Source organism: Drosophila nasuta, chromosome 2L (assembly GCF_023558535.2).
Source record: "Drosophila nasuta strain 15112-1781.00 chromosome 2L, ASM2355853v1, whole genome shotgun sequence".
Taxonomy (NCBI): Eukaryota; Metazoa; Arthropoda; class Insecta; order Diptera; family Drosophilidae; genus Drosophila; species Drosophila nasuta.
The window spans coordinates 22,054,582-22,081,875 of NC_083455.1; the positions used below are offsets into that span (position 1 = coordinate 22,054,582).

The following is a 27,294-nucleotide window of genomic DNA, read 5'->3' on the forward strand; positions in this document are numbered from 1 at the left end:
TGTCGCGCTTTGGAAATATACCAAAGATCTATGTGAAGTGTAACCAGGGGTATATTTTATACATTTTGCATAAGGTCACACCGCGAGTAGGCATTTAGAAGAAAAGCTTATTTTCTAAGAAAAGAATTGGCTCATTTCATCTAAAAGTATAAATGTAGTGATACATAGTTTATATTGAAGTGTGTATATTAATTAACTGCAACACGTGATCGATCTACTTGTACGGCATAGTTATGGTTGCGAAAATAGTAAAAGAATTTAAATTCGGTCTCCAAATTAAAGCAAGCAGTGAGACTGATGTTCAAAAGCTTCGAAAACTTAACAGCTGACGTTTATGTTACAAACAGCGCGCTGCTAAACACAGCTGACTTTGTGGCTTTGTTTATAAAAGATAAGTGTATTGCCGGGGTGCGCGACAATCTCAAATTTAGTATTGTCATCTGACCGGCATTCGAATTTCGACGCCTGTCTGATAAGAAGTAAAATTCATTCATACATATAAAGGTCATGGCAACACAGCTGACAACAATATCTGACGTAGCAGAGCTGATGAAATTGCAAGCTTTGTATCTGAAGGAATGGCCTAAACATTGCGTTGGCTACTTTTGGCTGGACAACTATCTACGCTGGTTGGCCAAAGATCCTGCATTAAAGAATCTAAAGTTCTACACACTAAACGGAGACTGGCGTACGGATGGCCTCTTTATCTTGGTGGTTAGCACTCGTAATATCTAAAATAGATATAGATCAAGTACTTAAACCATTTGTATTCGTAGCACCGCTATCAGCTGTTCTTTTGCAATCTGAGTAGACAGAAGACAATGGAATTGCAAACAGCACTGCAACTCTTAGACTGGACAAAGGCCTATAAAGTTAGTGCGATTCATGAATCTCATCATGCCATCTACAAGCAACTGGTAGCAAAGCGCCAACTCTGTTTGGATCGTGAGATGAACACGATCATGTACAGCTTGTCCTGCAACCAGGCTAAGGAATTGAGGGTCACCTGTCCGCCTGAATACTACTTGGATAGTGTACGACTCGAGCATGCCGAGCTAATCAACGATCTCTGGTCGGCACGTCACTCGGGTTCATTGAAGCTCATCCAGCTGCTGATCGAGAACAATACGAATGTGGGTCTCTATGAGCGCTCGACGGGAGAACTTTGTGCCTGGTGCTTAAGGTAGACGAATTGTAATATGCTAATTTGTTATCAGCTAATAGCAGCTATTTTCTTAATTTGATTGCCAGACTGCAGAGCGGTTTCCTAGGCGCCCTTGAAGTCCTTCAGACTCACCAGCGTCGCGGACTTGGCCTTGTTGTGGCAGCAGCCATCGCCAGACGGATTGCCAATGATCTAAATCACGATGTCACTGCCTTAGTGAATATGAATAATATAGCTGCTTGTAAAGTTTTTGATAGACTGGGCTTTACACTCGTAGAGGGAGAACACTACTGCTGGAGCATGTGCTTGCCCGAGAAGGAAAGCCCTATTAATTGGCCATCTAATCTCTAATCTCAGAGTACACAGAGACGAGAGAAAGCTAATGTAAATACAAAATATTCCAAAATCCGCTATAGAGATTGCACTATTATCATTGCAAATCGTCGCTATATAAGCTCAGACAAATTGCACAAGTTGATTAAATTGTGGTAGGGAGTGTCTTGAACAAGTCTACTAATGGCGCAGCTTCAACCGATTAGCATCCACGATCTGCCAGAACTACAGGCACTCTATAGACGAGAGTGGCCCAAATATTTCAAGGAATATTATGTACTCAGCACTGTCATTAAATTTATCAAGACTGAACCAGGACTGAAGCATCTTAATGCCTACACTTTGGCAGATTCACATGCCCAAAAGCTTGGACTCTTTTTACTTGTGGTAGGTTTTTAGTGTTTATTTATTTACGGATATTAACAAAACAAACAATTTTTATTAGGATCGCTATCAACTCTTTGTCGGCTGTCTGGGCGACACGTTTGACTTGTTGGAACACGCTCTGCACCAACTGGACTGGTCACGGGGCTTTCAATGCACCACATTTGCAACACGATACCTAGCCACCATCTCGAAGGTTATAGAAGCCAAGCAATTGAAGATCACCTTTGAATATGACGCCAATCTATACACTCTACCAGCACAAGAAGCCATGCAACTGAGGGTGGAGTAGGTTTTTTAATCAACTTTAATAATTTATGTTTAATGTGTAAATTCAACAGGTGCCCAGAAGGATTCCAACTGAAGCCCTTAGTTGAAGCAGATGCCCAGTTAATAGACAAAATGTGGCCCTATAGTGATACGGGTTCTTTGTACTTTATTCAACGACAGATTCGTCTGTGCCCCAGCATGGGATTATACGATATGCAAACTAACAAGCTGGTTGCCTGGTGCGTCAGGTAAGCACTCAGATTAAATAGAATTTAAACTAATTAATGGACATAACATATTTTGGCTTAGAACAATGGACGGTTTGTTGGCCGCTTTGCAAGTTGATAACGCGTACAAAAGGCGTGGATTTGGTACTATCGTCGTTGCTGCTTTATCTCGAGAGATCGGTGCTTTGGGTGACGATGTTGGAGCTGAGGTACATCCGGAAAATATACCCTCCAGTAGCATATTCAATAAATTGGGATTCCGTGTGAGTGATCAATGCTTTTGGCGTTACACTGCACCTGGAAATGGCAAATTTACGTGGCCTCATGGCCAGTAATGTTGCTTGTGATAAAAAGCAAGATGTCCTGACTAAAAGTCAATACCTAATATTATTACCATTGTCATCCTAAAAGTATGCCTTTCCATTTTTGTCACTTTTATATATCTAATACGAACCAAACTAATTTGCGCCGTCAGTTTAAAATCACCATCCTAAAAGTATGCAATAAATCTCATTATATACTCAGCAGCTAGGCAACGATTTTTGTCGAATACTTTAATATATGCCTCCTAAAAGTATGCACTGGCATTTTAAACAAGTTGCTATATTATTTGAAAAGAAAAAGGGATATAACTTCTGTATATCCTGACGGATTTCAAGGACTTTATGCGCAATAAACTCCTATGCTGATAAGCTATCGATTGGCATCAAAAAAGTATGGGGTCATCTAAGAAACAACACTTGTAATTTTTTGGTCCGCGGCTCAAGTGAAAAGGTGAAATTTTGAAAATTTCAGGATATCTCGAGAACCACAAGGACGATTTGAATGTCCTTTGGTAGGATGATAGAGCTAATCAATAACTTCAATTTGAAACAGGACTCGCAAGGATCCGACAGGATACGGACGAGAAATACGCTATTTTCTCAAATCAAAAAAGTCCTTGTAACTTGGCTGTTTGAAGGACATTCGTCCTTTTTAGTATGTCACTCAGTTTGTATTGTTAAAAGCTATCCTTGTGCCAAAGGACATTACGACCGTCCTTCAAATGACCGAGATACAGCTGATTTTCGAACTTTTTGCCATTTTTTCTATACCTACCCCTTGAAAAAATTTCAACCGAAATTTTTTGCAATGTCCGTGAATTTCCTGAATGCCAATCGATAATATGGCTTACCCTGATCACAAAAAAGTAGTTCCTTGCTAGGTCCTTCAGGATTTGGCCGAGTTATGGCCTTAAAACTAATTTTTTTTTAAAGCTATATCTTGATCATATATTCTCAAATTTTCAAAGGACGTGTTTGATAGGATCGCTAGGACCAACTCTTTTGATTTGCCTAAAACAAAATAGTCCGTTTCAGGATGTTATCTCTCACCACCACTTATTATTTGGCTGAGAAGTGACAAGGATCAGACAGGACATACACAAGTTTTAAGCGATTTTCTGTTTCCAAAAAAAAAAAACGTTGTAACTCTACTGTCACCAGAATATTTGTCTTTTTTAGTTTGTATTGAAAACTACATATCACGTTCTTCAAATGGCTGAGACATGTCGGATTTCTTTTACTATTCCCAAAAATTAAATAGTCGTTGCTACGTCCATATAGGCACAATAAACAATAGCATGATAAGATGAATAGATTAATATCAACCTCTCTTCAAAACACTTCAAAGCACGTTGGCTATCGAGAGTGCACTGTGAGAGCTTTCTCATGGTCTCTCTGACTTTCTAGAATGTATACCCTACACTGTGAATGAGGTGGGAACGACGACTTTTTAGAGTAAAGATTAATAGTGCACGGAAATCTGAATTAATCGATTATTGGCCCTGAAACCTACTTAAAGACTATTTTTCTATTAATATTATTTCAATGCCAAGTTATATGTTCATATTAATATTAATTTAGAATTCTTTTTATACCATAAACTTAGTACTTAGTACTTAGAACTTGGCCTTGTCGTGGCAGCAGTCATCGCCAGACGGATTGCCAATGAGCTAGTTAGACTGGATAGACTGATAGACTGGGTTTTACACTCGTAGAGGGAGAACACTACTGCTGGAGCATGTGCTTGCCCGAGAAGGAAAGCCCTATTAATTGGCCATCTAATCTCTGAGCACACAGCGAAAGCTAATGTAAATACAAAATACTCCAAAATCCGCTATAGAGATTGCACTATTATCATTGCAAATCGTCGCTATATAAGCTCAGACAAATTGCACAACTTAATTAAATTGTGGTAGGGAGTGTCTTGAACAAGTCTACTAATGGCGCAGCTTCAACCGATTAGCATCCACGATCTATCAGAACTACAGGCACTCTATAAAAGAGAGTGGCCCAAATATTTCAAGGAATATTATGTACTCAGCACCGTCATTAAATTTATCAAGACTGAACCAGGACTGAAGCATCTCAATGCCTACACTTTGGCAGATTCACATGCCCAAGAGCTTGGACTCTTTTTACTTGTGGTAGGTTTTTAGTGTTTATTTATTTACGGATATTAACAAAATAAACAATTTTTATTAGGATCGCTATCAACTATTTGTCGGCTGTCTGGGGAACAAGTTTGACTTATTGGAACACGCTCTGCACCAACTGGACTGGTCACGGGGCTTTCAATGCACCACATTTGCAGCACGATATCTAGCCACCATCTCGAAGGTTATAGAAGCCAAGCAATTGACGATCACTTTAGAATATGACGCCAATCTATACATTCTACCAGCACAAGAAGCCATGCAACTGAGGGTGGAGTAGGTTTTTTAATCATCTTTAATATTTTATATTTATTGTGTAAACTCTATAGCTGCCCAGAAGGATTCCAGCTGAGGCCTTTGGTGGAAGCAGATGCCCAGTTAATAGACAAAATGTGGACCTACAGTGATACGGGTACCTTGTACTTTTTTCAACGGCAGATTCGTCTGTGCCCCAGCATGGGATTATACGATATGCAATCTAACAAGCTGGTTGCCTGGTGCGTCAGGTAAGCACTCAGATTAAATAGAATTTAAAATAATTAATGGATATATATTTTGGCTAAGAACAATGGATGGTTTGTTAGCCGCCTTGCAAGTTGATAACGCGTACAAAAGGCGTGGATTTGGTACTATCGTCGTTGCTGCTTTATCTCGAGAGATCGGTGCTTTAGGCGACGATGTTGGCGCTGAGATACATCCGGAGAATATTATCTCTAGTAGCATATTCAATAAATTGGGATTCCGTGTGAGTGATCAATGCTATTGGCGTTTCACTGCACCTGAAAATGGCAAATTAACGTGGCCACATGGCCAGTAATGTTGTTCCTGTTCAAAAACAAGATGTCTTGTCAAAAAGTCAATATTTATGATTATTAGTATTTTGTCATCCAAAAAGTATGCATTTCCATTTTTGTCACCTTCATATTTCCAATAGGAAGCAAACTAATTTGCATCTTGTTTAAAATTGGCCTCCTAAAAGTATGCAATAAATCACATTATATACTCAATTATTTTTGTCAAATACTTTAATATGTGCCTCCTAAAAGTATGCACTGGCATTTTTAACAAGTTGCTATATTATTTGAAAAGAAAAAAGGATATAACTTCTGTATATCCTGACGGATTTCAAGGACCTTATGCGCAATAAACTCCTATGCTGATAAGCTATCGATTGGCATCAAAAAAGTATGGGGTCATCTAAGAAACCAACACTCGAAATTTTTTGGTGCACAGCTCAAGTGAAAAGGTGAAATTTTGAAAATTTCAGGATATCTCGAGAACCACAAGGACGATTTGAATGTCCTTTGGTAGGATGATAGAGCTAATCAATAACTTTGGTTTGACACACGACACGCAAGGATCAGAAAGGATACGGCCGAGTAATACGCTATTTTCTCAAAACAAAAAAGTCCTTCTAACTTGGCCGTTTACAGGACATTCGTCCTTTTTAGTATGTCAATCAATTTGTATTGTTAAAAGATGTTCTTGTGTCAAAGGACATTACGATAGTCCTTGAAATGGCCGAGATACGTCTGATTTTCGAACTTTTTGCCATTTTTTCTATACCTACCCCTTGAAAAAATTTCATCTGAAATTGTTGACAATGTTCGTGAATTCCTTGAATGCCAATCGAAAATATTGGTTATCCTGAGCACAAAAAGTAGGTTCTTGCGATATCCTTAGAGATTTGGCCTACTTATGATCTGAAAACTAATGTCCTTTTTTAAAAACAAGCTATATCTTGATCGTATCCAGTTATATTTTCAATAGACATGTATTGCTAGGATCGCCAGGACCAATTTTTTTGCATTTAAAAAATATGGGGTCATCTAAAAATCAAGCACTTGTAATTTTTTTATACACGGCTCAAGAGAGATAAGAGGTAAACTACAATAACAATTTGATTGTACTTTGGCAGGATGCTTAAGCTCACCACAACCTATTATTTGTCCCAAGACTCTGAAGGACCAGACAGGATATACCCAAGCTATACCTACAATAAGTCTTTGATTATCTCGGCCTCTAAATGAAAAAAGTGAATAATTAATGAATTTGTATTAATTAGCCATTTTCATTAAATTATAGGATGTGATAAGATAGATTGATTAATGCCAATCTCTTAAAAAGTCTTCTATGCATGTTGACTACCGAGAATCAGAGTGTAATTTGAGAGCAATCGACTGATAGAATTAGTCTTTCTCTCGCTCTCTGACTTTCTAAACCTGATACCCTACACTGCGAATGAAGCGGGAGTGACAGCTTCTTGAAGGAAAGATCTGAGACTGTTTTCGCATTATTACTATAAATTATATAGCATAAATTTCAATGCTAAATTATGTTCATATTAATACAAATTCAGAAATCTGTTTATACTTTATACTTTATAGGGTGTTTTGCTAGTGTAACATTGGCTGAGAAGTTTCCTTCTCTATCTCTCAGATTAGTCAGCATTTAATGCGAAAAATACAACACAACTTGCGAATGTACAACTCAGTTGATAAGTTGTTCGTGAGTGGTCAAGTTAATAGATCGCTTAGCAACATGTCGCAGCAACTGGAACCGATTAGTCTTGAAATTATGCAGGAATTTCAAAAGTGTTATAGACAAAATTGGCCTAAATATTGTCCAGAGTTCTATTGCCTGGATAACTTCATTGGATTTCTGAAAAAAGATCCGCAGATCAAAAACTTAAAAGCCTACACACTGAGCGATGAGAGAGCCAAAGACGAAGCTCTCTTTGTGATTGTGGTTAGCAAAAACACAGATATAAATAAACTAATACACACAATTAAATATCTAATTGTTAAGTTAGGATCGTTATCAGCTGTTTGTGGGCTGCCTAAATAACTCGCTTGGACTTGTCGAAGCAGCTTTAACCTTACTCGATTGGTCAACTGGCCTCAAATGTAGTTCGATACCAGCTCGACACATTGCGGCGCTGGAGAGCGTGATCGAGGAGAAACAGCTGCAGTTATTGTTCAAAGATTTAACAAATCTGCATTATTTGCCAGCAGAGAAGGCGCGTCAGTTATGTGTTGAGTAAGTTCCATTTAAGAAGTGCTTCGCATTTCATACAATTATCTTATCTACATAGAGCACCACCTGGATTTTATCTGGATACGTTGAGGGAAAGTGATGCGGAATTGGTTAACGAGGAATGGCCAAATCATCACGAAGGCTCCTTGTACTTTGTACAACGACAGATTAAGTTGTGTCCAAGTGTTGGACTCTATGCGGAGGATTCCAAGCAACTGGTGGCCTGGTGTATCAGGTGAGTAGCTTCACTTAGGCAGCTTCATATATAACAATTCTAATCCATTCAGACTGCAAGGAGGCTATTTGGGTGCACTGCAGGTGAGAAGTTCGCACCAGCGACGAGGATTTGGCAGCCTCGTCACCAAGGAGATAGCACGTCGCATAGGCTGCCTGGGACAGGATGTGATGGCGCTGGTCAATCCACAGAATACTCCATCGAGGGTGATGTTCGATAAGCTCGGCTTCAAGGTAATCGATCAATGTCATTGGCTGCGAACTCGACCTCTCCACGGAGAAATTACCTGGCCCGAAGGGGAGTAAACAAAGTTACTACTTACAGTTTTAAATATGTATACATTACATTATGTTGTTAGTAAATAAATGCATACACATGTAACAAATGTCTATGCATTGTTGTCTGTACATAGTAAAATTTTACAACTATTGTATATTGTATATGAATACAACTTTGGTATAAAAATATGCCAATTCTTGCATATATATGTATATCTATAGTATGCTATGTGATTAGGATTGCAGCTACAATTGCTGCTTGAGGTGTTCGCAACGCTCGTGCAGTTGGGCAGGACACTCAAGGACACTTGGCTCCTGCAGCATGTCGATGAGCAACTGTCGAATGCACTCGAGATCGGTTTGCAGATGATGATCATTCATTTGATATCTATTGAAAAGTAATAAGCTGGTTGCGGTCGTTGTTGTTGCTGTTGTTGATGTTTGTTGGTCCTTGAGTGCAGCTGCTGCTAATCGGCGGGTGGCAATGAATTCCAAAAGTTCCACAAAATCGAGGTAGTTGATGCCAAAACTGGCTCGCAACATCGTTTGGCAATGGGCCTCAAAGTTGTCCATCTGCTGGCAATCGGCGATCTCGTTGCACACAGCCTTCCAGTTGCTCAGCAGATTGCGCCACACAGTGGCCACGTTGCAGGCATTGAACCAGTTGTGATTCACTGAGATGGTATCGCTTACATTCCACACCTGATGATACCAGCCGCTGGGCACAAACACCGCCTCATTGGCCGTCTGATTGATGGTAAAATAATGCACTTGATGCTCATCCAGTTGGTTTTCATCAATGCTAAATGGCAGATTTCCCAGTCGATCGGCCAACTTGCGTTCCTCGCCGGGTGCCATTATTAGCCACTTTTTGTGGCCCACAATGTTGGTGGACCAGCTGAATGAGCCAAATACATCCGCATGAAAAGAAGTCCTGCAAGCGCACACAGTGTAATTATCAATAAGCAACTCTTACACATTAAGCTACTCACCAGGATCCCTTGGGTCCCATGTAGACAAAGCGATAATCATCCCGTTGCTCGGCAATCAGCTGTTCGTTCAGCCAATCGGAGGCAAAATACTTGGGCACTTGATAGAACTCATACGTGGGCATCTGGGCAGCCAGATGCCAGTCCTTGAGGTAGAGGTTGTCCTTGGCCACATTGCAGTTGGTCTCCCTTTGATCAGTTGCGTTACGTTGCCATCGCTCCAGGTAGTCATGGAACTTCAGTTCCAGTTTGGCATGGCTATCGAAATATGTTGCATTGCAGTCGGCAACAGGCACAGCAAAGTTGCCGATGCGGCTCCTGAGGTAGTCGAAATTAATGTGTTGTTCTTGGCCAGTTTCGTTAGCATTGTTGTTGTTGTTGTTATTGTTGGCATTTTCGTTGTCCAGTTTAGTCGTATTGTTATCGCTGTCGCATTTCGCCCAGTTGCGACATTCCCAGGCATTGGAGACATCTGTTATAATCACCGGCCAGTTGGCGTGCATGAAACGCCAGTAGAAATCGTTGTAGCTCAGCTCCTTGGCGGCGCATCGTTGGATAATGTTATCTTGATGCGGGTGCAGTTGAGTATTAATTTGTGGTTGCAGCGCCAATATTTGTGGCGCCGCTTTATCTGACTCCATGCCAGAAAAACAAAAAAAAAAAAAATGTAAACAAAAGTGTGACTTTGAGGGGATAATAATACGAGGTCACGTCACATCGATTTCGGCACTTTTCGCTCTCGCTATCGTTCTGTCAAACTCTCTCGTTGGCATTTAATTTTTATATCTAAGGGACTTTAATAAAAAGTAAATGTACGATTTGAAAAAATTGTAAGTTAATTAGTAGCTTTGCATTTTGTAGAAATATTGCTTGTTTTTTATGTATTAAATTGTAGTTATTTCAGTCAACTGTGACGTCACAGTCACTATCCCGCAATAGCTGCGCTTCAATATGTCATTGAGGAGCAATTCTGTTACGACGTGGAGCACGAAAGTCGAGCGTTAACAGCGGACAGAATGCTCGCTGAATGGCGCGTAACAGCAAACTGAAAGTAACAGAATTGTCTTATACTTATCTTATAATATGCAATCGTAAATTATACTGTACTGAACTTATACATTTTTGAGTACAAAATTTAAGAAATGAGCCTGCATGTAATGAAATGAAAGTCATTTTGTGAATTTTATTATACTGCAATCTGTTTGTCATTTTATTGGAATTTATTCGCTAAACATTTTACCATTTTCAAGATTTAACTACAATTTGGATTTACATACATATGCGCATTTCATGTGTGTGTTTTAACGTACACAACAACGTATGACACAGTATGGTTGAAAATTTAAATTTAAGTTTCATTTTACATTTGCTTTGTGAGTTGTTGGTGTATGTGTAATTTGAATCAAGTTCCTATATATGTTTTGTATGTATGTATGTACTATATGCATGTATAAACTTTACAGATATTTTATGGCTCGCCTTCGAGGCAAGCGTTTAGCCTAAGAACTAACGCTTGACTAACAACTTACTAATATTATATTTAAGTACAATGTAATTATAATTGTAATATTCATACATATATTTAATTTTTGCTAGAAAACTATAGGTTTATAAATTATAGCAAAACGGTATAGGTAAAAACGCTATGTACACATACAAAAATTCGTATAAAATACGTCATAAAAAAATTGTAACAATAGTGTTTGTTTTCATTTGCGTAGAAAATGTACAATTATTGAATTTATTTACTTAAGACTACGCACATTTGACTAGATTTTTTTCACTTTTTCTTTTTTTTAGGTTTAGAAGGTACAGAGATACTGACAGAGTGGCTTTTTTAATTATTGTTTTTCTCATATTTTTGTATAGAAGGGGCGTAGGCTACGGAAATGCAGGGAGAAATTGTTTGAGTTTGTGTTGTTTGTCTAACAGTAAATTTATATATATATATAGAGAATACGCATATTTGACATACTTATGCTATAGAAATTGTCCAACCCAACCTATGTACAGCTCTATACTGGGTATATATAGTAGGTGGCATGCACTTGAAGCTTGTGCCACGCCCACTTTGCTTACCAACTAATTTAGTGTCTGTTACGCTATTTACTTTTCCCTCAGTATTTGTGCATTTCATAATACACAACTGCTCGCAAACTGCTTAGAAAAATTGAACTAATTGTTTAATTAACATTGAATCAATGCCCAATAATTTTCTAAATATTTATATATATATATATGTATATTTACTTTATAATTTATAGTAGATTATTTAATTTAAGTGTATGCTTTCCCACTTTTCAAATATTATTTGCATTTAAACATTAATCTACGAAAATGATTTATTTCTTTTTATATATTTTTTATTACATGCTTGATTGATATGTAGTTTTCATATAAAAAACAATGAAATTAATTCACATTGGAAAACGGAAATTGTAAATACAAGTTTGTTTATTTGTTTTTTGCATCATCTTCTGCTCCTTTAGTCGTGTACTCTTCTATTTCTGTGTTGGTCCAGTTTGAAGTCAGAATTTTCATATGGGAGTTTAGTTGTAGAATAGGTAGGAGATAAAACCGTTGGAATTTGAAATAATTGCTTTATAAATTTATAAATTTGCGGTAAGTGGGTGCATTTCTTGGCAGTCTGTAGATTGTCATAAAAACCAAAACGAAATTCGCAAAATTGTCCATAGAACCGAGAAGGAATTTAGCCAAAGACTTAGGTAGTAGACTTTATATTAGTACTATTATATATACTTAAAGCTTATACAAACCATAGCTAGGCCACTTATTTAACTAGAATGTAATTAATTTAAATATCATATATTCATTCATTAATTTACTTTCAATTACTGTTCTTTGTTTTGTTTTTCTTTTGTTTTTATATGCACCAAAATGTTTTCGTTGCATTTTCAGCCAGGTTGGCCTATTAAACAACCTCTCTAAAGATAGCGCTTAGATTTAATTAGCTGGAAGTACAATTATATGGATCGTCAGTGCGAAAGTTGGGATGATCTTCATAGGGTTTGATACCGGCAGCCTTCTTATCATCCCGCAGCTTCTCCACTTGCTGCATGACACGCAGAAAGTTGCCTCCTGCCAATTTGGTCAGCTCATCGATGGTCCAACCGCCTCCCAAAAGTTCGGCGAACAGCGTCGGATACGATGAAACATCCTCTAGGCCTTTGGGTGTACTGAATATTGGTGAATACAAAATATTAGTTATGATTATAATTTCATTTCACAACGATATAATTGAGTTTCGTATACGTAATATTCACATAGTCAAAAGAGCTTTCATAAAATAAATCCCAAACTAATCGGACTTTATGCACCAGCAAATACGATTGTCGCAATTTAAAAAGGAAAAACGAAAAAGGCAAATGCGAAGACGAAATATGAAATGTGAAATGTGATATGTGCTTTGTATGGATAATAAAGAAGAGAGAATTTATGTAAGTCACAACCACAAAATAAATAAACAACAGGCAAAACAAAAGGCAAATAAATAATAAATTAATATTTCAGGCCCCGTTTGAAAGGAAGTACAAATAAATAATAATTTACTTTTATGTGTGCTACAGCGTTTAGCTTTTAAATGACATGGAAATATTACATAATACATGTACGAAAATTGCCAATTACAGGGTGTTTTTTTTCTTTTTTTACTATGTAAGTCTGAAAGTTGAATAATAGTTTTGTTTGTCAAGTGTTTATTGCTGAACATTAAAGTAGTTTTTCATTAGTTGAGTAATTGGTACTTAATTTCCTTTTTGCTTTTGTGACACCCTGTTTATTCGCATTTTATTGGTATCAAATATATTTGAAGTATGCTTGAAAAAGCCATAACAAAAACAATTCATGTCATTTGCCTTTCCTTTGTAATTTCTGTTCATTCTTGTGCCTTTGTTGTTGTTGTTATTATATTAGTTGGGATTCCTTTTGCGGCTTTGGCCTATATACATACAACAAGTGCTCATACATATTTCAGTATTTGCTAAATGGCATTTCGACATTGTTTTGCGCAAATTAATATTAATCATTTGTGGCTGCGGCAGGCACTTTAAATTCATTTTGCATTTAGCATTTTCAACATTCCGCAGTTTCAAAACAAATAATCACACATTAAAGGTAAATTAACAAAACGATTTGAATTGTTTTGACTTTTGCGTGTTAAACATGAAATACGCTGCAAGCCAAATAAATTGTTTAAATTATATGTGAGACTAACAAAAATGTATGGAAGTACATAGTTAAATGTTTATATTGGATAAATGAGCATACTTCAGTGATGAGGCATGAATTAAATTTCTGTGGCAGGAGGCAACTGCAACTTTAGCAACAACAATTGCAGCTGGTGCAACGATAATAACAACAATAACAACGGCAGCTGGAATTGCAATTGTCGCTTGTTTAACGCACTGAATGTCAGTCAATGTCGAAAATTGAGCAGAGCGAGAGATGCGGAAAAACACCATTTGGAATTTTGTAATTTCATAGAATTTTAGATTATTTATTGTTTCGTGTCGTGTCACCAGGTCTCTAGGTGTGAGTGAGTGTGTGAGTGAGTGTATGTGTGCTGGAAAAGTGGCCTATAAATATTCATAAGCTCAATTTCGGTTAGATGTATGTGTGTGGATGTTGTTTTTATTTTTTTTTTTTTTATTGTAGCCGTAGCTGCACAGCGCGTTGCGAAACGAATAAAATGAAGTTCGTTTCGTTGGGAAATTGATTTACATGAAAATTGCTGTTGAAAATGCTCATATGCATGTGTACGACGAGTTGTAGTGACAATAACAACACAAAGTGCGGCATGCTACATGCATAAATGCGGTATGTAGTAAAAATATTTAATTGAAAAACACACAACAAACGGGCTAAAGGGCGAAAACAGGCTGAACTGAACTCAGCTCTCTCTATCTCTTTCTGTCTTTCTACTCCTGTCGCATACTGTTTAAATTATGCACTCGAACCAACATCCATATCGAACTGAACTTTGCCCTAACTGTAGTTTCGAGCCTGTCAGTTTGTTTGTTTATCTTCGACCTTCTAAATGAGAACCAATGAAACGAAAATCTAAGCAAAGCACTTGAATAATGTTAAGTGCTGAAAATATTTGTTGAGAATAAGCAGATGTCCAGCCACCTTTAAAATCTTGTAACCTTTACTTCATTGTCAATTAAGTTTTTTAATTAAAAACGTTTCTGTGACTATTGGCGATTTAATAATTAATTAATATTGTTTAAAAACGGTCTTGAGATTGTGACGACAACTAGCGAACTTTGAGCACCAAAATTTCACAGCTAGAAAACTCATCAGCCTTGGGCACATGACAGCATAATGATGATGTCCGCCCCCCTAGTTGTTTGCCTCCCCTATTTGCCACCCCTTTCCCTTCCCTTCCCTTCTCTTCCCTTCCCTTTCGCGAATCAATGGCCGTAACGAGCCGCAATATGAATCGCCTCCCGCAATATGCCAATGTTAAGCTGCAGTACTTAAATAGAATCAATTAATAACTTAAAAACCACCTGGGCAGAGGCAGAGACTGAGAGAGAGAGAGACAGCTGAGGGAGTAGAGTGGACTGGAATGGGCGTGGCAATGGCTGTCTCGCAAGTGGGAGGAGGCTGTAAACCGTTGAGCTCTTGTGGCCGAGGAAAATGCGCATTTAAGTGAAATAAATGACTTTTACTTACTAATTAATGCCGTCGTAGCCGGCGCCGAGGCCAACGTGATCGATGCCAGCGACTCGCTTAATGTGATTAATATGCGCTGTAGATGCATGTGTGTGTGTGTCCGTGTATGTGTGTCGTTTGCATTTGTTGTTGGTCAGCAGCATATCGAATGGTAGAATTCGCCATCGTTGTTGATGTTGTTGTCAAGTTCATTAAAAGCCATTGTTAAGTGAGCGCAATGTGGTTTGAGTTGTTGTTGTTGCCATCATCATCATCATCGTCGTCATAAGTCGACGGTATTAAAATTTTCGCAAATTTGAAATGTGTCCAGCCAGAGACAATAGCATGAAAAGAGATCAGAGAAAGAAAGAGAGTAGACGTCAAATTACGTGGCATTAGACAAATGCTCCAAAAAATTGAGATAAAATAGCAACTCTATTAGGTCTATACTTCAATACTCTAGCATACTTCCATCAGCAATTCTAATAACATTATAAAAAGAGTATTCCATAAAATTATTAAAAAAATATGCACAAATTAAGAAAACTGTGTTCATAGAAAAATACTTTCTTATGAGACTCTTAGATGATAAGTAATTTATTTATTTTATTTTCTGATTATTTCACTTAAAATGCAACACAATAATTTATAAATAAATATAAGGCTAGCGGCCTTAGTTTAGTTTTAGTAGAATATAATTTAAAATATAAAGTAAGTTTAAGATATAAAGATTATAAAAATACTCGCATGTCTTCTAAATCATCAAATTAGTTTAATCATTAAAGTAGTTTAAAATAATCATTAACTATTTGGTGACACCTTAACGAAATTTTGAATTTATTTTATTACAAACTTTGTTGATAGAAGGGACTATGCTAAAATAAAATATTAGAGTACTGAGCATTATTTCTCTGACGATTATCGCATAAAATTACTTTCGGCAATGACTTAATTTCAAATTTTAATCTTAATAAGTTTTAATGAACAGTCTATATTTTTCAATTACTAGGTATTTATTTTAAATTATAAAACTTTAGCTATTTCTTTCAAGACTATCTTCTTAAATTATTTTCGTGCTACACATTTTGCTAGAAAACTTCCAATACCCTTAAGCTAGGGTATAAGAAAGAGAATTGTGTGAAAACCAGCGAAACAGGAAGTGATTACGTCCGTCATTTTGATGGCATGTCAAAAGCATTGGGAGGAAAAGAAAAGCCGCCAGAACCAGCTGAGAGGCAATAATGAACTAGCTGAAACAATAGCCAGCCAGCCAGTCAGTCAGTCACTCAGTCAGTCAGTCACTCAGTTAGTCAGTGATGGAAATGTGGTGTTTCGTTGGTGCCACAAAGACCGCAGCAAATCAGTGGCGTTGATTGATTTCGATGTGACGAACAAAATGCAAAAAGCTTTTCACTCGATTCGCTTTTGGACACAAATGAATTTTGCACTAAAAACTATGGAATTTATTGATTTATTGAAACATTTCCCATCCCCTCTAATAATTTTTCAAAATGCTAATTAATGTTTGGGTTGAAGAAATAATCAAAACATGATTACTTACCGACTGCATCCTGTACAGTTGAGTTGTCGCTGCACGACAAGAACTTGGAGTAAAAGTTGACCATGACGAGTCCGCCATTTTTGGCCAACGCTTGCAGGATATCGTCCTGGACATTGCGACTTGTGTTGCACAGCTCGTAGGCGGATGAGTGGGAGAATATGACGGGTGCCTCGCTCACTTCCAGAGCATCGCGCATCGTTCCTTTGGAGACGTGTGACAAATCCACCATCATGCCCAGTCGATTCATCTCGCGTATGATTGTCTGCAACACACAGAAAAAGAGTAGAGGGAAAGAAAGTTCGTTAGTCACAGTGATTAGAAATGTGTGGCGGGGTGGGGGGAGTCTTAAATGGCTTTCGCATCAAAATGCCAATGCCATAAACTAAGCCGCCCATGTCATAAAACATAAGTAATGAGCGGACATTGCGTGAAGAGAGCCAAAAAGGACATCTAAATACAGTTTCATTATGCATGTACTTTTATTTAACCTTTGACTGTCACGATGTCGCTAAGTAAATTGATATTGCTTTCAAAGGATATACTATATATGTGAGTATGTCTCCTTAACTCTCTTTGTCTCGCTGTAATTTGTATTTATGCGCGGATTTATGGTTGCGTATGTAGTTGTGTGTGCTTGTGTGTGTGCGTGGGCACAGCCTACGTAATTACTAATCTGATGCAAGTTTGTGTGGAGTTACATTTCGTGGCACAAATTATGAGCAAATTAATTACACTGCGAGAGATTAATTCAAGCCAAGCCGATGAGCTGCTCAATAGACAACCTAGAATAATACACTTGAATATATCTACTCGATGTAATGGCATTCGTGTGGCTTTTGGTCTTAATCCCAGGAACAGCCTGTCTGCTTAAGATATAATATTGTATCTGATTGCAAGTCAAGTCTGCAAATTCGATTCAGTAAACAATAATGGAAATAAGCCTCAAGACATAGTTGGTGTATTTAAATTGTGTTGAATACCAAATTGTTAAGGAGATTTAATTTCGATTGTTCGTTATATAAATTTAAATACATTCGTACTCGATTTTGATTTAAATATATATAATGAATTTATATATTGTGAAGGATATTAAATACTAAATACGGTCACGTTTTTTTATGCTAATTCTGATATGTATAAAATGAGCATATTGATAAAAATTACCTTTTAATATTCGTTCAAAAAGTTGTAATTTAGTTTACATTCAAATTTTACAATTGCAATTGAATTTAGTTCTTAATTTTTTAATTTAAACATTTACATTTAATTTTGTTCATATTGTGAAATCTGATGTTTTCAAGAATCAATTGAAATTTATATAGTTTACATTGAAATTTAATCTTGGTTATTTTATGAAATCTGATTTGCAGAATTTAAAAGCTAATTTTTGACTTTCAACATTGACATTTAATTTAGTTCATATTATGAAATCTGATGCTTTGAAGAATCAATTGTGATTTATAAAGTTTACATTTCAAATTTCAGCCTAAAAATTTTATCATGGTTATTTTATGAAATCTGATAATGAATTGCACAACTTGAAAGCAGTTTTCACAATTTAAAAGCTCAATTAATTAATTGTGAGCGGCAAAAGAATTTCACGTAGTTTTAAACTTGACACACACCCAATTTATTTATTTAACTGGCTTTACACATTTTTCACAATTTTTGCGAATTCTTTTACAAAAGGTTAACCAACATTTTTTTGTGGTCTGCCCGAATGATAACACAATTGGCATTCGTGTTGTGTGTTTCATACTATCATATAGAGAGAGAGGAATTTAACTGTAGCAGAGTTGTGAATTGGATTTGTCAGTGTATTTTATGGGCGATGCCATTTCGGAGATAATTTTTAATTGCAGTTTGCGCCATATAGACGACACAACATAGTAAACATGTATATACACAAATATATATATATATATATTTGTATGTTGGTAGTAGAGTCAATAGCTAGGGCGATGTATTTAAGTGGAGACAGAGTGTCGAGTGTGTTTATTTGGGACAGACAGCGAGGCGGTTGTTGGCCTTAAATTAGCTAACAAATTGCAATTGGCCGAAATGCTCAATTGCCATGATGCTGTTGCCAATGCTGATGCTGATGCTGATGCTGATGCTGATGTCGGTGTCGATGCGTTGCCTGTGCACTTAACGGGCGTGGCATTAAAGCCGAGCGTAAACAGAACCAAAACTAATTGGAATCATGCGAATGTGGTTCATTCTCTGTGTGTGTTCCACAAAATGTGTATTAAATGCTTATTGTCGCCTAATTACGTACTCACATTCACATATATACGTAAAATGGTCATGTGGGAGGGGCGTAGTTTGGCATAAGAGCCGGGGCGTGGTTGAGAGCAAGTTCGACGGGCATTAAATCTTAATTAACGGTGCACACACACAGAACGGCTTATGCAACTGTCAGAGTGTGTGTGCGGGTGTGTGTGTGTGTGCAATGAACTATTTACATTACTCGAAACAGTAAATTAAAATTACCAAATTATTTGGTGATTAATTGCTATGGCCAAATAATTTGCCAAACGTTATTTATATTTATGATATTAAATATGCCGAATGTGCAATTAATTTCACGCCTCGCAGCATAATATACATTTAATTTAACAACAATGAATGCAATCAATACAATGCAATTGCCATTCAGCATGCACATACACATACATACATATATTGTATTTAATTTTGTATGTTTATTTATTTATTTCTTCCACAAATAATTGCACATTTAATTGGTGCTATTGCAACGGTGCAACGGGGCGTATACTGCATCAATAAAAATGTATTACAATCAGCTCAAAAGTGAACCTAATTGAACCATTCGCAATGGCTTGTCCGATATATACTCGTTGATAACTGTGATTTATCTATATAAGTAGCTGTAAAGCACTCGTTGCAAGGTTATTAAGCCAGAGAGAATGGAAGCATTTAAATTGCCGCAAGTCACAAATAATGCGCTATGAATGGCAGCACAATATGAATCACTGAGATCTCTCTGTGACGAGAGTGACGAGCAAATTGAGGAACAACTTTCCGCAATGCTCATTAATGTCAGGCTGTCTCACTTCTTTTCAGGGAATATGAAACGTTTTGTATCGATATGACTGTCAGCGGGTGGTGTTGCCATCAAATTCAGTCCAGCGGACCAGCGAGCGGACAATATAATTCTGTCATGGCCACACAAAGAGTGGACGTTGTCCATTCTAGTCAACAGACCAACCTTTCATTTGCTTCTCCTACTGTTGCTGCAGCCGTTGTCCATTTATGGCTGCTTTGACGTCCTTTGTTAGCCATTTCAATGGCTTCACCTTCCCACTTCGCTCTCTTCACGCTCTCTGCGGGTGACTTTCGCACAGACTACAAAATTGTTATTAATTTTTTTGAAGGCATCGCATGATTTTGTGTAGATTAGCCACGATTGCAATTTTATTTTATAGCCGTAATTAAATTCAAATTTTTGGTGATAGAGCGAAAAAGAATGCTTCGATATTTGTGTAATATCCAATTAGTGGCACATCGCAAATGCACATTTATTTTCCGGGCACAGATTCGTTGCAAACATAATCGCAGCCAATAACAATAAATCCCCTCGCGTCCTTTTATTTGTGAATTGAATTTAGTTTTGTGCCAAAATTAATTTACAATTTTTGTTGAAATCTGCGCAAAAATTGTGTGCAACACAAATAAATTGCCAAAAGCAAAACAAATGCCAAGTTCCACATAGCATCAAACGAGTTGCCACAAACACAGAGGGAAAAAGTTGGTGGAAGGGCTTGGGAAATGCATGCGAAACTTATACACGTGATGGCATTAACAAAAACTCATTAAAAACTTTAAATTGAAATAAAATAAAATGCATATACATTTATTTATATTTTATTTACTTATAAATGCCCCGACTGCATTTTACAATTTCGCGACAATATGCGTTAAACGTATATATATGTGTGTGTGTGTGTGTGTGTGTGAGGGATGAAGGAGGGAAACAGGACGGGAAAAATTGTGGCAAATTGGTAAAGTGAAAAAGTGAAAAAGTTGCAAGCTCTGACAGGCACAAGCGAAGCAGCACTAATATCTGCAAAAAGCTTTTCAAATTGCATTCAAATATTCAATGGAAATATCAGTTCATAAAAGGCTGACATAAGTTTCTATTTATTGGCAATACGTATGTTTTCTATGGCATATATTTTAGTTAATTGGAGTGCAAACGCAAAACCAATTTGGCCACATGTTTATTATAAATTCCCAATATAATAAACACACACGATATTATTTCAGCTGCTTCTAATGAAGACAAAAATAAAGTGAAAAGAAGGAAAATACCGCTTTGTAAAGTTGTGCAAATAAACTGTAAAGTTTTTGGGCAACTGTGACAATTTTGAAAACAAAACATCAATTTATGAAATTTTTATACCATCTACCCATAGGGTAAAAGGGTATTATAATTTTGTGCTTGTCAAGTTAGTTGATTTGGCAAACATCTAATCTGGTATATTTTGTGTCTATGTTTTGAATGTAATATTATATCAATATACCAAATATAGACTTCGGTATATTTTAGTATTTTTGCGGTATATACAACAATTCAATCTAGTATATTTTTGTCTATGTTATGATTTATGTTTTGAATGATTTAATATTAATCAATATACCAAATATAACCTTCGGTATATTATAGTATTTTTGCGGTATATACGACAATTCAATCTAGTATATTTTGTGTCTATGGTATATGTTTTGAATGATATAATATTAATCAATATACCAAATATAACCTTCGGTATATTTTAGTATTTTTGCGGTATATACGACAATCCAATCTAGTACATTTTGTGTCTATGGTACATATATGTTTTGAATGATATAATATTAATCAATATTCCAAATATAGTCTTTAGTATATTTTAGTATTTTAGCGTTATATATTTATATATTAATCAATATACCAAATATAGTCTTCAGTATATTTTAGTATTTTAGCGGTATATATTTATAATACGGCACTGTTTTACTCTTATTTAAAATGAGTAGAAAGTTTTTTAGAGTCGAGCACACTCGACTGTAGTTTTCTTACTTTTCAAATTTAATTTCCGAAATATTTAAGCAGTTCAATATTCATTTAATCTGCGGTTTGCGTTCTGCTGTCGCCTTAGTTTTCAATTTCACAAATAACAATTTCATTGTCAGCAAGTTGGTTTATCATTTGGCGCAAAAAAAGAAAATATTAAGAATAATGAGAGCGATATGGAGCGATGGAGGTAGCGAGGGAGCGAGTTTTGTTATCTATCAAGTGCTTACGCAGCATCCAAGCATACACTGAGGATATACAAGACCAATATGCGCCTCCAGATTCGCCTCCAGCAATGACCTAATAAATCCGTTTTATGTCTTGCCTTGGCGCCGCCCTTTCCGACTGCTGCCCCGGAAATGTTGGTGGCTCTTCAGTTTGTGTGGCTGGCACTCTTGGCACTCTCGACTCCAATGCTGACTTTTGTGTCATGCTATTCAGCTGCTGCTCCCACGCGATTCATATTCAAATTCAAATAGTGGGCGTGGTCGCCGACGTCGTTGTGGTCGTGAGCCGTCATTTATTGACTGCGCCATTAGCTGCACTAATGATCCATTCAGAGGCAACTGGAGCAGGAAAAGAAACCCAAAGCGACCCCATATTCAAATTCGCAACGAAGCTAAGGCGGCTGCTAAGAGAATAAGGGAAATCCAGACTCCAAGTCAGAATCAGAGCCAGAGCCGGAGCCGAGGGCAAAGTGTGCACCAGACACGCACACAAACACAAATACACATTCACATCGGCATTGTCAATATGCTTAATGGATTTTCAAATATTTAAACAGACCGACAACCGACAATCGACAACCTTGCGGTGGCCCGCTTTTCCATTCTTCCCATTCACATTCGTGTCTGCTTTTCCAGCTGCTTCTGCTGAATGTCCTGCCATTAGCTCAGTCTCAGTCTCAGCTATAGCTTCAGCCTTTCAGCTGCAGTCCAAATGCATTAGGCACATTTACGCATTTCATAAACACAAATAGATCCAATGTAATTTGTGTGATTTGAATTTGGTGTCTGCAATGTCTAATCAATGCCCTTTCACTTAACAAAAGGATTCAATTTGAGTTGGCTTCAATAGCTGGAGTTAGAGCTCAGTTGAATATGTAAACAATTAAAGAAAAAGTTCATTCGAAGTGAGGCTAATTTCGAAAATGGTTTTCTTCTTTAAATTCGCTTAGTAAATCAAATAATTTTAATGGATTTTGCTAAGCTGACATTAAGCAAATCGATTATTAGTTAAAGTTTTCACTCAAAAAGTGCTCATAAACTGATGAAATTCATTTTGATTATTGATAGAGATTTTAGTTCAGTTTCAGCATTCACAGAAATCCAATTGCATTGCGGATTGAGCTTTATTTTTTTTTCTGTGTGGCGCTAAATAAATAAGTTTGCGATTTCAGTGGCAATTATCCATCTATTCATCCATCTATCAGTTGCAGCTAACAAGTGATGCCCGCTGGCATTGATTAGCAATCAGACGACGACGTTGCAGTCAACTGCAACTGACTATTTACCTAAGCTCAATTGCAGGGTACACACACAACAACAACAAGTGGAAGTGCTTGGTATAAGGAATTCACAAACACGCACACCCATGTTTGCCACTCATAGTTGGTACTCAAACACTCACAATTACACACTCGCAGAGCAGATACGTTTGCTGTTTGCTTGAAGACGATGTTGCAACTTACAAGTTACAACTTGCCAAGCTAAAAACGCATTGCGCGCTTGAAATAGCACAAAAATGTTGCCCATTCCCTTTCCCCTTCCCTTTCCGTGCCTCATGTCTGTCAGAGTCTATAATTGAAGCTCTTAGTTGTCGGAACGGATGAATGGAAGAAAGACCCACCGAGGGCAAGGCATGAGTCAGAGGAAAGTGGAGGAGCAACAATCAAATAGCAGAGAAAACTGCAACTGAAATTACAACCCAGGGCATTTGGCAAGGAGTTGCTGCAGCTGTAACTGCAGCTGCAATTGCTTGAAATAAGATATAAGAGCCAAGATACACTCGAGAGCAAAGTAAAGCGCGGCAAAAACGCCAAGGCAAAGCAAAGCAAAAGTAACCCAAGCAAAATATGTGCACTCCGTTGCTGCTCTGCACAAATGTTGCTATAAATTGCTTCTAGCCCAGGTGAAATTAATTGGAAAAATATTTCAGCTATTTTAGCTGCTTTCACGCGTTTCCCCCAAAGAAACTTAATTACACTTGTATGCAAAGAACTTGTTGCCAGAAATTGCTTTGGCCAAAATTAAAGGTTCAACGTTGCTTTAGTCAATAATCGCTTGCTTCATTATTCAAGTGCCTTCAAACAATTTCGTACTAAATTATGCATACGCCGTGTGTGACACGCGCGCCAAGCCAGCGAACCGTCACATGTTTCTCGGCTCCAGCAACACAAACTGTCACTTGACAGTCATTGGCCACACACCTCTAAGAGCGGGCGTCCAACTTCCTGTTTGCCGTTGCCTGTTTGCCATAAGTAAACGACAGTTGACACTTCGTAGTACAACAAACTGGCTGGACAAGGTGGCCAAAAATTAATTCACTTTGTTAACAAGCTGCCACAAGGCACAAGTGGGGCTTAAGAAAAGTAAGCAAGAATGCTTTAACAACGAATTGGTGTTCAATTGTTAAGTTATAGAAGAATTGAGAGAATACTTTACATATTACAAATAAATAAGAAGATCAGCTAAAAGTTCTTTTATTATTAAAAATTGGCAATACGTGCTGCTAATTCTTTTAAGCGCTCTGGCTCATCTCATTGCAATAAGAAATTGTATTAGTTATTTCAATAAAAAACAAATAATAATAACAATAACTTTACTATCTTTGTGCCACGTTCAACATCATCGATTGCATTCAATATCAACTTCAATAAAATATAAATCGCAGCACATTTTATGCATGTCGTTCGTGCTGTCACGTTTTTCATGACACGCGTTCAGTTCTATGAAAGCCAACGGAATACGAGGATGTGCAATATTTTTTAAGGAAATTAAATTTCCGTCATGATTTGTCCGATAGGCCATGCAAAGTGAAATATCAATCGTAAATAGAAGTGAAATAAGTACAACGCAATATTTCTCTTTTCGCCAAATGATAAGCAACTGGCAGCTGGTGGCCACATTGCGCATACGCCGCGTGTAGCTCGCCGTTAGTTAATGCATTTTTCAACTGGAAGTGACTTCGATTAGCTTGCTAAAAAATTCATTAAAAACTTTTAGCGAGCGACAGGCACGAAAGGCAGACAAGCCAACAAAACAGTCAGACAACCTGAGGAGGAGGCCAAAGCTGAAGCCAAAGCTGTAGCTGTCGCTGTCGCTGAAGCCCTCGTAAGCAGCCAAGCTGAATATTTTATAAACTGTCGTTAGTGTGCATGACGCCACGCCTCTACCTGCGACTCCTCCAGCTCTCAGCTCGCAGCTCTCAGCACACGGCAGCGTTTGCCAGGTCATACAATTTGTTGCAAGAACCAGGGCAAAAAAAAAAGCAAAATAACGTGCTGTGAAAAAATGAAAATCTCTCTCTGAGACTGGGACTGAGACTGCAAAATGGCTGCCTCGTGTTGATGGCGACGTCTGCGCCCGCAGGGACAGCAACAACAATGTGCCACAGGCGGAGGCAGAGTGGCAGAAAGACAGCTACAGTAAGTACGTTTGCCTTGCCTCGACTTCGACTACGACTACGACCAAAGATGGATGGCCAAATATTTAGTGGGAGGTCAGACAGCTAGCTGTTAGCCAGCTGCAAAACTTTGTGCCACACACACGTTACAAAATTACCAATGTGGAAATCAATTTCATCAATTTTCGCTACTCCCAGCGGACGAAATGGTAAGTTCGCTGCATTAGATTAAAGACGAACGGGCGAAAGAGTTCGCAGTGGGATTTTCAAGTCATAGAGTATTGAGCATCAAAAGATTAAATACAAATCTCTATGGTTTCATCTTGGTTGTTGACCATCGATGAGATTTCCTCTTGGTGAAATGGAAGTAGGGATTTTGTAAAGTAAGAATTGAAATTGAAATTGAGTATAGAAATCTGCTTAGTTTGAGCATTCTACAAAAGCTATTCTACTCAATGTGAACATTATTTCAATAATATTCTAGACTAAACAATAAAGTTCTTTTAAATGATTTTAGTGAAAGAATACAGATTGATTCGAATCATTTTATTGAAATTAATTGCTTTATAAAATTCAACAATAATACTTTAAAGAAATAAATATGTGAGCTAACCGCTTGATCGTGATGAATTGATTTTATATAAGGAGCCGTGATTGAGGTTTAGCAGATACAAATCTTTTCAGTTTATTACGATTATTTTAATAATATTCTTTTCTATGTATTTAGTATCTTAAATTCAGCAATAATTCATTAAAGAAATATCTATTTGGACTAATTGCTTAATCGATGTATTTGTTAATGTTTAACCACAAATTTTTGTTTGTGATTCTTTTCATTGAAGTCAGAGCAAGACTTGGCAAAACACCGAAAGAAAGAAGACGCTTAGACGGATATTCGATTTTGCCAGATGAGTAAATGCGAACGAGTTGAAGTGCTGCTTGGGCAAACATCAAACAAAAATTCATGGCATAAACGACTCGAATTGTGTCTTAAGCTAGACTCAACATGCATTAGTAGCACGCAACGAAAAAACAACAAGCCGCTTTGCTCTCATTGTTGCTACACACACACGCACACAGTTGTAGACTTTTGTTGTGTTGCTCTGTGTGTTGTGTGTTTCAAATGGCGAATACAAAAGCCGTTACACATGTGTCAAGATAATAACCTCTCCCTGAGCCGCAGTCGATGGCTCAGTCTCTGTTGTTGCTGTTGCTGCTGCTGTCGCTGTCCCATTCTTTTCCACTCAGTGCCAGCTTCAATCCCAGTCCCCAGTCGACAGTTGGAGGTAGAGTCAAAGTCAGGCTGAGCTTCAATCTCAGTTCTGCCATGTCTGACGACAGGTGCACAACATTTCCAGTTGAATGTCGGCCAGCTTTTGGGCACAAATGGAGAAAAGAGAGCGAGCGTAGTGTCACATTTTTAGCCCTTTCATACGTGCCCAGACAATGGCAAAAAGGTCAACACTAGTTGGGCATTAGCTGCTGTTGCTTCTGTTGTTTGGGTAGGAGTTGTCGCTTTGGGGTCGTTATGTGTGTGCTTGTGTGTGTGTTGCTATAGTCGAAGAAGACAACGAGTTTAGAGGCTGTGGGGGATTTGGCCACCCAGCAGCAAAGCAGCTAGGCAGCTGTTGTGGCTGCTGCGTTTGGCTTAGAGTGTGTGGCGCGTGTTTGTTGGACAGCCGAAAGCTGTGTAAATAGCATTTAAATCCCAGGTATTCTTTGGGTTCGCCTCAGTTAGTCAGTCGGGGCAGCCACACATTTAGCTTGTCAGATATTCGAGTAAGAGACAAGGCTTTATATAAATAGAAAGCCAAATGGAATAGGCTTGTATGCCAATACAAATATAGCGGTTGCTGCTGAAGAGCACAGCTTCAAGTTGTCAGCGACAACAGTGAAAAATCAACTGCGCACTTTAAAGATGAAATACAATCAACTCGTTCGTGGTTTTGCAGAACCTGTT

The 27,294-nt window shown here is 37.6% G+C and overlaps 6 protein-coding genes across 8 annotated transcripts in view; 4 read left to right on the top strand and 2 right to left on the bottom strand.

Annotated features, from left to right (window-relative positions):
* The first annotated feature begins 100 nt into the window (after window positions 1-100).
* LOC132795580 (uncharacterized) lies at window positions 101-1,561 on the top strand. Its single transcript, XM_060806379.1, has 3 exons — window positions 101-714; window positions 777-1,183; window positions 1,252-1,561. Exons 1-3 carry the CDS (start codon window positions 508-510, stop codon window positions 1,514-1,516), a joined length of 879 nt encoding a protein of 292 aa, XP_060662362.1. The 5' UTR covers window positions 101-507; the 3' UTR covers window positions 1,517-1,561.
* LOC132795591 (uncharacterized) lies at window positions 1,546-2,906 on the top strand. Its single transcript, XM_060806389.1, has 4 exons — window positions 1,546-1,885; window positions 1,944-2,170; window positions 2,224-2,400; window positions 2,462-2,906. Exons 1-4 carry the CDS (start codon window positions 1,682-1,684, stop codon window positions 2,712-2,714), a joined length of 861 nt encoding a protein of 286 aa, XP_060662372.1. The 5' UTR covers window positions 1,546-1,681; the 3' UTR covers window positions 2,715-2,906.
* Window positions 2,907-4,518: 1,612 nt separating this feature from the next.
* On the top strand, window positions 4,519-5,868 carry LOC132789010 (uncharacterized). The gene is made up of 4 exons (XM_060796778.1): window positions 4,519-4,846; window positions 4,905-5,131; window positions 5,185-5,361; window positions 5,420-5,868. The coding sequence occupies exons 1-4, from the start codon at window positions 4,643-4,645 to the stop codon at window positions 5,670-5,672; spliced, it is 861 nt and encodes a 286-aa protein (XP_060652761.1). The 5' UTR covers window positions 4,519-4,642; the 3' UTR covers window positions 5,673-5,868.
* Window positions 5,869-7,330: 1,462 nt separating this feature from the next.
* Window positions 7,331-8,444, top strand: LOC132788930 (uncharacterized). Its single transcript, XM_060796655.1, has 4 exons — window positions 7,331-7,603; window positions 7,668-7,894; window positions 7,950-8,126; window positions 8,179-8,444. Exons 1-4 carry the CDS (start codon window positions 7,337-7,339, stop codon window positions 8,429-8,431), a joined length of 924 nt encoding a protein of 307 aa, XP_060652638.1. The 5' UTR covers window positions 7,331-7,336; the 3' UTR covers window positions 8,432-8,444.
* Window positions 8,445-8,516: 72 nt separating this feature from the next.
* Window positions 8,517-10,161, bottom strand: LOC132788684 (2-oxoglutarate and iron-dependent oxygenase JMJD4 homolog). The gene is made up of 2 exons (XM_060796240.1): window positions 9,397-10,161; window positions 8,517-9,338 (listed from the first exon to the last, which is right to left on the bottom strand). Exons 1-2 carry the CDS (start codon window positions 10,032-10,034, stop codon window positions 8,651-8,653), a joined length of 1,326 nt encoding a protein of 441 aa, XP_060652223.1. The 5' UTR covers window positions 10,035-10,161; the 3' UTR covers window positions 8,517-8,650.
* Window positions 10,162-10,590: 429 nt separating this feature from the next.
* LOC132788337 (uncharacterized) overlaps window positions 10,591-27,294 on the bottom strand; it is a 158,132-nt gene continuing 141,428 nt past the window's right edge. For 2 of the 3 annotated variants that reach the window (XM_060795845.1, XM_060795716.1), the window contains 3 exons: window positions 16,631-16,892; window positions 15,091-15,166; window positions 10,591-12,590 (listed from right to left, as the gene is read on the bottom strand). In XM_060795845.1, the coding sequence (XP_060651828.1) occupies window positions 12,362-12,590; window positions 15,091-15,166; window positions 16,631-16,892 (567 nt within the window). In that variant the 3' untranslated portion in view covers window positions 10,591-12,361. The remainder of the gene's footprint in view (window positions 12,591-15,090; window positions 15,167-16,630; window positions 16,893-27,294) is intronic. The other variant, XR_009632626.1, reaches the window with a different exon arrangement.